We start from the raw sequence: 9,605 nt of genomic DNA on the forward strand, positions 1-9,605 counted from the left end.
AGAGGGAGATAGACTGTGGGAAATTACAGACCAGTTAGTTTAACATCTGTTGTTGGAAAATTGTTAGAATCAATTATTAAGGACATAATATCCGGACATTTGGAAAGCCAAAGCGCTATTTATCAGATAGCATGGTTTTATGAAGACAAATCACGTTTGACTAATTTGCTTGAGTTCTTCGAAGATGTAACAAGCAAAGTGCATAATGGAGATCCTGTAGATGTAACATATCTGGACTTATTGAAGGCATTTGATAAGGTGCTGCCCAGAAGGTTAATTAACAAGGTGTAACCGCATGGAATTAGGGGTAACTTATTAGCTTGGATAGAAGACTGGCTGACAGACAGGAGACAGCGAGTAGGGATAAATGGGTATTTTTCTGGATGGCAAGATATAACTAGTAGGGTGCCACAGGGTTCGGTCCTTGGGCCTCAGCTATTTACAATCTATATTAACGACTTGGATAGAAGGGTCTATAGCCAAATTTGCAGATGACACAAAAAGGGTCAAACAATAAGTTGCAATGAGGAAATAAGAACCTTATAAATGGATTTCGATAGGTTAGGGGAGTGTGCCAAAATGTGGCAGATGGAGTTTAATGTGGATAAGTGTGAGGTCATGCATTTTGGTCGAAAAATGGAAAGGCTACTTGTTATCTAAATGGGGATGGACTTTGGAGTGCTCCGATGCAGAGGGATCTGGGTATCCTCATGAGTCACAGAAAACGAACATGCAGGTGCAGCAGATAATAAGGAAAGTAAATGGAATGTTGGTAATTATAGCAAAAGGAATTGAGTATAAAGGTAAGGAAGCGTTGTTGCAACTATACGAGGCATTCGTAAGACTGCACCTGGAGTATTGTGCATAGATTTGGTCCCCTTATTTGAGGAAAGATGTAGTGGTATTGGAGGCAGTTCAGAGGAGGTTTACTAGATTGATTTGAGATATCAGGGGTTTGTCGTATGAGGAGAGATTAACAGTTTGAACAGTTTAGGACTATACTCTCTAGTGTTTAGAAGAATGAGGGGAGATCTAATTGAGGTACACAAGATGCTAAAAGGTATGGATGAAGTAGATGTGGAGCTAATGCTTCCTCTTGTGGGGCATTCTAAAGTGAAGGGTCATAACCTTAGAATAATAGGTAACAAATTTGAAACTGATTTGAGGAGAAACTACTTCTCCCAAAGGATTCTGAATTTGTGGAATTCATTACTCCAGTGTGTGGTGGATGCAGGGACAGTGAGTAAATTTAAGGAGGAGTTGGACATATTTTCAATTAGTAATGCGTTGAAGGGTTATGAAGAATGGGTAGGACAGTGGTGTTGAGGCCAGAATGGGAGGCTAAATCTCCTGCTCCTAGGTCATGTGTTCCAGGGAGGAGATGCTGTGGCTGATTTTGCAAATCAGCTCTTGGTCTGTAACATTGTAGGTAGCAGATGAGGAACATATAAGCCATGATAGAATGGTGGAGCAGACGCGATGGGCTGAATGGCCTAAAACTGCTCCTATATCTTATGAACTTATAATCAGCCCCTCTTCCACCATGGACAATGCCTCTCTTCCCAACCCCCCTCTCACATCCGTGGGATCCACTCTCACCTCCCCACCTTGGCCTAGACTCTGGCCCAGCCAGCACCCCTATGGTCGAGACTTGGACCCATCCAATAGCTCCCCAACTGAGATTTAGATGTTATGGGTGAAAGCTAATTCAGATAGAATTTGATAAAACTACAACAATGTTATATTACCGTTTGATCTTATTTTTTAAATTAAAAGAACAGGACATGTAAATTTCAAGAAAATCTCAAAGCACACAGAATTCTTTGCAATATTCAGCAATTTTATTGTCCATGAATTTCTATGGGCCAGTCGCTTATGCTGAATTATGCTCAAACGTGCCCATTAAGAGTTGGATTGAAACCATTGACCCAATTTTCACATAGAAGTTCCCCACAGTAAAATGGTAGAATTTTACCTGAGCTTTGGGACCCCAACATTGGGATAGAATGAGGGTCCAGGATCTATATTGCTGGCAGTGGGAATGGTTCAGCAATTTTACTGGAGTGAGCCTCTTAATTGGCTGCCTTCAGGCTTGCCAAGGACTCTTTCTATTTTCCTGGCCTCCAAGCCTGCCATCCCAAGGAGAGGAAGCTCCTGCTCAAAGAGAAGCTCTAATCCCATTATTATATGTTAGATTTAAATTCACGTAGGCAGAAGACCAATGTACCTTGCCCTTCACATTTTGAAAACATTTGTTTTTCTTTCTTGGAGACTGCACAAATTATAAACCCTATAGAGCCAGAAATTTGCAAAGAGGATGCTTCCAAAACTATAACAATGCACTACAGTTCAGAAGTAAATAATAACTAAAGGCTTTTTTATGACTTTCATAGGAAAATGGACAGAATCATGTAATTCATTCCTCATAATCTTTTCAGAATTACGTGTTGTGAAAATGGAATTTGATTAAAGTCATTGTAAATCAGTGGCACTGAATACACTGGCCAGGGTTTTATTTTCTATGTCTGCCAGCCTTCAATTTTCCACCCATTTACTTTAATGGACAAAAAATCAGCCTGATGAACGCAGAAACAGAAAACCTCAGCCAGTATCTTGAGGATTGTAAAATCAGAAAAATGATTATCTGTGCATTAGAAAAAAGTACCTGTGAACTGTAACAATGGAATAAGAAATAAATGCTCTGTAAGTTTGTTTAATCCAGTTAGTGACATTTTTCCTTTGCGCAGTTTGAAATGGAGCCAAATTGATGTTTTTTAAACCACTCTCAGATAATTCGTTTAAAGGGACTTTACGTTCTGAGGATAAGGAATCGAGAGCAGCAGGAAAGACTCCAGTTGCTCGTGAATCCGAAGTAGCTGGCAGGAGCACAGAGAATATAACAGCTACTGCAGCCCCTGTCACCAGAAGTGCCACGGCAACCATTACAGAAACTACAAGCACTGGTACCATAGAGACGACCACACTCACCGCCAACACACGCACTCGGTCAGCTGGGCCACATAAAGGTATATTTATATTGCACAAAGTAATTTTAAAATCGTTTTAACTTTTCAATCAAACCTGGTTATAAATTTTCTATGGAAAATCCTTTGTAATGTTTCCCAGATCCCACTTGCAGCAACAGCTCAGAAAATAATACAATTTTCAACGAGTAACAATAACTTGCATTTAAAAATACCTATAATATTGTAAAATGTTCCAAGGTGCCTCGCAGGAATCAGACATAATCAGACAAATTGTAACATAAATAACACTTCTTCACATATTTAGATTTAACTATTGAATGTTTACTTGTTCATTAGTTTTGTTATTTTTTTTCTTAAAAACAACTAGTTTGATCTATTTTCATTTATAAAATCACTATCTGGAGTTTAGCTTTGTTCATTTATTTTCTTCCTTTCTTGATCATCCTATGCCATGCACACTGCCAAGTTGAGAAGGCAAGAAGACAAAGTACAAGAATTCAAGATTCCCTTTAAATCAGCTGCTCAGAGGCAATATGGTTAATGTTGATGGCTCTGCTCCATTTTTCCACTCCGCATTTGGAGCAGCAACCAACTTCTGCTGAGTACCTCTTTCTGCCCTTTCACTACCCCCACTGATGATAATGTGGCTAAGGTTGGGAACTCAATATGGGGAGGCAATAGCATAGTGGTATTGTCAGTGGACTAGTAAGTCAGAGACTTGGGTAATGTTCTGGGGATCCAGGTTTAGAATCCCACCACGGCAGATGGTGAAATTTGAATTAGATGATGACCATGAAACCATTGTAGATTGTCGTAAAAACCCATCTGGTTCACTAATGTCCTTGATGGAAGGAAATCTAGTCCAGACCCATGGCAGTGTGGTTGACTCTTAAATGCCCTTTCAAGGGAAATTAGCGTTAGGCAATAAATGGTGGCCCAGCCAGCGACACTAATATCCCGTGAAATAATTTATTAAATGGAGAATACCGAGTGTCTATGATATCAAATTGTGTTGCTTCAGTGTGGACAAATATATTGATTTAAAGATTTCTATTACCTCACATTTATCAAATAATAAATGATTTGTAAGTTGCATAATACAGACATATAGGGCGCAGAAAAATACTGCACAATGTCGCACATCCTTTAAATCAATAAGTACCTGGTATTCATACTGCTGTTCTTCTTATCTAAAGTCAGAGAAGGCGAGTGTTTCGGGACATTGTCAATGATTGAATCTCCTGAGAAACATCATAATTACGGCCGTAATGAGGGTGCCTGGATGAAAGATCCCATAGCCAAAGATAACAGGATCTATGTGACAAACTATTACTATGGAAACAACCTGGTAGAATTCAGGAACCTTGAAAACTTTAAACAAGGTGAGAATTAACATGTTTTACAAATCACTAGATTGGTGTAGCAGGAACATTCAACTTAGTGATGACCCTTGTATTTTACACACATAATTTTAAGATTGTTTTTCTCTATTTGTTACATCAGCTGATGATTGCTGTTTTAACTCCTTTGACTGTGAAAATTTTAGATAATCAGTGTATGCTAAACTTTCCAAGTTCACATTAGTGGATATACATTATTCAAGGAGCAACACGGCCACACATCCATGGAACAATGATCTCTCCACATCAGGCTCCATCCAGCACATTATGGGCATGATTCAGTGGCCCCCTCGCGCTCGGCACTGATCCAGGAGCAACAAGTGAACCCCAAATTGGGCTCCGCCGGGTGCAAAACCTCACATGAGTCACCCGATTTGATCCTCCCAGTGCAAACCCTTGCTGGGCAAGATCCAGGTCTGGATATTTAAATGAGCTGTTCACTCGGTGCTCAGGACTCACCGACTGCACCTGGGAAACCTAACCAGGGTGCCGTTTAGTACTGGTCCACACAAACATGGACCAGTCCCGACAGCACCTGGGGGGGGGGGGGGTCAGCCAGACCCTTGACCTCCAGGTAGTTGGTGACAGGGCAGCTTGGCACTGCCAGTGTGCCAGGTTGACTGTGCCAGGGGGTGCAGGTGCCTGGTTGGCACTGCCAGGGGTTGAGCCCAGGTGGGTCTTGCCAGGCAGAGGGGGTGGGGGTGGTGATGAGGGAAAGTTCCTGGCAGCCTCCCGAAGGGGGGGGCAGGGGAAAAGAGCATAGGGGGCCTGAAATAGAGAGGAAAGATCAGGGCAGCTGGACAAAATGGCAACCTGCAGCCAACAGGAAATCCATCTAAGTGCAGCCTCGGCGGGAACAAACTCCGAGGCCAAAAGTGTGCAGTTGGATAGCGGGAAGATTCTCGGCGCTACAGCCCCAAAACATACCGTCAAATGTACCATTCAGCGGATTTAACTTGAGTCCGCTGAATTGCACCCATTTGAAGGATTTACTTTTAAATGCGGATGTAATTTGGTTTTAAGTAACTTCACTAGTTAACAGTTTTAACATTTGTATCTTCTTTTCCTAGGGCGCTGGAGCAATCTGTACAAACTTCCTTATAACTGGATTGGAACAGGCCATGTTGTTTACAATGGGTCATTCTATTACAATAGGGCTTTTACCAGAAATATAATCAAGTATGGTATTAAGCAGCGGTATGTGGCAGCCTGGACCCTTCTTCATGATGTGGTATATGAAGACACAACGCCATGGAAATGGCGAGGACATTCAGACATTGATTTTGCTGTTGATGAAAGTGGCTTGTGGGTTATTTACCCTGCTACCTATTATGAGTACTCCCAGCATGAAATCATAGTCATCAGTAAACTAGATCCTATTGATCTTTCAATGAATAAGGAAACAACTTGGAAAACAGGCCTCAAGCGCAATTCCTATGGCAACTGTTTCATTATTTGTGGTGTTTTGTATGCAGTAGATACTTACAATGAAAAAGAAGGCCAAGTGTCTTATGCATACGATACTCACACAAACACTGAAATAAATCCAAAGTTACCCTTCATCAATGAATACACTTATACCACACAGATTGACTACAACCCTAAAGAGAAAGTTCTGTATGCATGGGATAATGGTCATCAAGTCACCTACAAAATTATTTTTGCATTCTGAGTTTATACAAAAGCTCAACCTATCACAAAGCACTTTTAAGTTGTCTTATTTTGATCATCTACATATAATGGGAATTTGCACTTGGGCTAGTAGAGAGGTTTAAATAGTTGGAATGTCTCTGGCAACCGTTCTCTTATGAATAACTAATAATTCTATAAAATGCATGACAACTTATTACTGAGCATTGTAGACAAATAAGAACTAAGCATACCCACTGCATTCCCTTCTTTCTATTTCATTCTAACATCATCCAGTATTTACTGGCAAATGAGAAAACAACAAAGCTCCTTCCTCTGCATTACTGTACCAGATATCAGTAAGGATGAGCTGCATTTCAAACTGTCATCTGCATTTCTTCAGAACAATCAAATTGGATATATCACGTCCTTGAAACATCACCAACATGGGGCTGCACTTCAAAGATTGTCTCAGTAACATTTACATCAAGGATCAACTATTTGATTAAATCCATAGAGAATGTGACCATCTTTCTTAATGTTTACAACAGTTTAGAAATCAGCTTAAATTACCCCCACGAGACTAAGTTAGTATTATACTGTGTCAGAACTTGCACTGTTTGTATAATCTTGTCATACAATTTGCTGGATAAAGTGTAAACTACAGGTTGTACCTAAAAGCCTCAAGTACTGAACTAGTGCCTTTTGATTGCAAAACATGTAGAAATCTTGTATGAATATAAACCACCAATGTAATTATGCTAGTAGACTTTGGATAAAGGAATTATATAGGCCAAAAGCTTTTTTAATACGCAATATAGATTTTACAGTAGTGCAGGATATACATAAATGTAACTTTATCAAGGTAATTTCAGAATACTTTTCAGATTATTATTTTATGTTAGGCCTCAGCATTGCAACAACCAGTCTGGAAAGAAATAAGTACAAGCAGGATTTTGCAGGTCAAAGTAATATTGCTTAATCTAGAATTTTATGTAATAAAATTGATATGAATGACAACAATACTACAAGTTGCCCCAGCTATCACTCAAACCACTTCACTCACAATTCATTAGTTTATCCCAGCTACTTTAATTCAGAACTGCAACTCAGTTGAAAGCTTTATGTTTTAGTCTTAAACAAATACTGTAGAATAATCCAGTAATTTGTAAAATGCTGCTGTTTATACCACAATTCATTTTTGTGATATGCTTTTTGCATTGTTTGGAGATAATATCACATTTGAAAACAGATGGCACTGATAAAAAGAGACGATGCCACTGGAACCAGAGCTCAATCTGCACATTTAATTATTTACAATTGTTTGAAAATGAAACATGACCATGTTGCCATGAGTTTTTGTCTCCTATGAATTGAGAAAACTCATTTTGCAAGTATCTTTGATCAAAGATTTAAAATTCATTTTTATTTTCATTTTTGTGTGAATTGAGTTTTTTTAAACTTTAATATGTGGTGTAAACACAAATTATGATGAATTGCAGGATATGATTTTATTCCACTTGTGGTCCTGATCATATGTGTGACTTTGCACATGATTTATAGGCCATCATTGTTATAAAAATCTTACAGTTCCCTGCAATGCATTGTTTGTACGTCTTTGAATTCTCATATACACCTTAAATAAGTGCCCAATCACTGCAAGCATTAAATGATCAAATTGTTTTTAATATGTAGGTTTTCGCAAGTACAAGTGAATAGGTCACAATTAACCAGATGACTGGTCAATGCAACAACAGAGTATTGTGGAATAGTGTTTGGTTCCTAGTTTGCATGGGAATTGACTGTTTAAAGTGGACCAAATCATGTGAGCCTATGCAATAAACTACAGTAATGTTTGCCAACTATCATTGCCAAATGTCTGTCATTTGTATTTTAGAGACCTTTTTGTGCTGAGAACGTTTAAAACTTTTGACTACGATTAAATGTTTTTTTAAGATTTCACTGGGAGGAGCATGTGCCTTTCAAGAGTATATTCATGATAACTTCTGTTCAATTTGTCTGTTGAAGCTATAGTGGAAACTAGAGTTTACTACTTTGCTTGTTACAAACATTAAACACTGAAGTAAAAAACATCTCCTCAAACCCCAAAATATCAACATTTTTTGTACGCATTTGAAGCTTTATTGAATTACTGCCAATAATTAAGTGGATTTTGGTTACTTACAACTGTTAAAAATTCAATGTTACTCCCCGTGTCTGCGTGGGTTTCATCCCCACAACCCAAAGATGTGCAGGGTAGGTGGATTGGCCACACTGAATTGCCCCTTAATTGCAAAATAAAGAATTGGGTACTTTGAATTTATTTTAAAAATTAAATTCAATGTTTCAATCTCCTTTGGGTTCTCCATTCACCTGAAGAAGGAGCCGTGCTCCGAAAGCTCGTGTTTGAAACAAACCTGTTGGACTTTAACCTGGTGTTGTAAGACTTCTTACTGTGCTCACCCCAGTCCAACGCCGGCATCTCCACATCTTTGGGTTCTGAACATTGGAAGGGCAATTGTCCTGCTGTTGAGTTTCAAAATTGGTTCCATCTTCAATTAGTATCAAATAGGCAGGCATCCAGCACTACTCATGCTGTTCATTGGCACCTTGCCTAATCTGGGATTTGAATATGATGTGTGTTAATGTTATTTAAGGTAGCCTATACCTCTCAAAGTGAAGGTGCACTTTGCTATACTTCATAGAAATTTAATAGGTTCCAGGAACAGTTACTGTGATAGCCATGGGATTTTTAAATGCTGAGTTTGGAGTCCAAGTGGAGATTGTTTCCACTGGGTAGGGGTTCCACTGGATAGGGGGGGGAAAGGGGCGAAAGTGTTCTGAAGTAATTGTGGAGGACAATGCAAGGAACAAAGCACTTAAAACCTGGTTGCAATATTACACATTTACTGACCTCACCAATGTTGCTATGATTTGATTTCTAACAAATCTCATGATATTGACTCCTTGGCATCCATAGGGCCTTGAGCTTGTTTTCCCCTATTTGCCTTTGATGCCTGTATCATGTGTTGTGCCTGCAGTTGGAGTTTGGGAGGTTGATGACTGCTGAACTTCCATTGAGGTCACATGAGATCGCCATGGTAGGCAAACACTTTGGATGCAGAGGGACCCACTACAAACTGATTCATCCAGGCAGAAACTGGAGTATTTGGCCAACCTGGTTGCTTGGCACCAACACGAGCACAAGTTGAGAGGCTGGTGGTGTAGGGGGAAGTTGAGTGATAATCTGTCTTCCATTGTGCTGCCCGTCTCCTTTTCAGCTCACCCAGGAAGATTCTGGGAGACCTGAGGAAGGAACAGTTAGTGGCAAGGATAAGCAGAGGGAGATGTGGAACTGCTGAAGGCAGCTAAATGTTATGATCTGGGTGCTACCTACCCCACCATCCTCTCATCTAGTATCCTTGTTGATACAAGCAAAAAGCTGCTCCAGCCACTGCCTGGATGAATCAGAGCTCTCTGCGGGCATAGATTTTTGAGGTTTTCAACCATGGCTCCCTCGATGTGACCTCACTGGAAATTCAGAAGTCATTAATTTCCCACGCTCCAACTGCTGGAGAAACATAAAAGC

At 39.8% G+C, this 9,605-nt stretch overlaps 1 protein-coding gene across 1 annotated transcript in view; it reads left to right on the forward strand.

The window, feature by feature from the left end:
• Positions 1 to 7,973, forward strand: part of olfml2a (olfactomedin-like 2A) — a 78,782-nt gene extending 70,809 nt beyond the window's left edge. The window contains exons 6-8 of the mRNA XM_038782067.1: positions 2,790 to 3,026; positions 4,184 to 4,369; positions 5,458 to 7,973. Coding sequence (XP_038637995.1) covers positions 2,790 to 3,026; positions 4,184 to 4,369; positions 5,458 to 6,059 — 1,025 coding nt within the window. The 3' untranslated portion in view covers positions 6,060 to 7,973. The remainder of the gene's footprint in view (positions 1 to 2,789; positions 3,027 to 4,183; positions 4,370 to 5,457) is intronic.
• Positions 7,974 to 9,605: the final 1,632 nt, after the last annotated feature.

Source organism: Scyliorhinus canicula, chromosome 21, assembly GCF_902713615.1.
Source record: "Scyliorhinus canicula chromosome 21, sScyCan1.1, whole genome shotgun sequence".
NCBI lineage: Eukaryota > Metazoa > Chordata > Chondrichthyes > Carcharhiniformes > Scyliorhinidae > Scyliorhinus > Scyliorhinus canicula.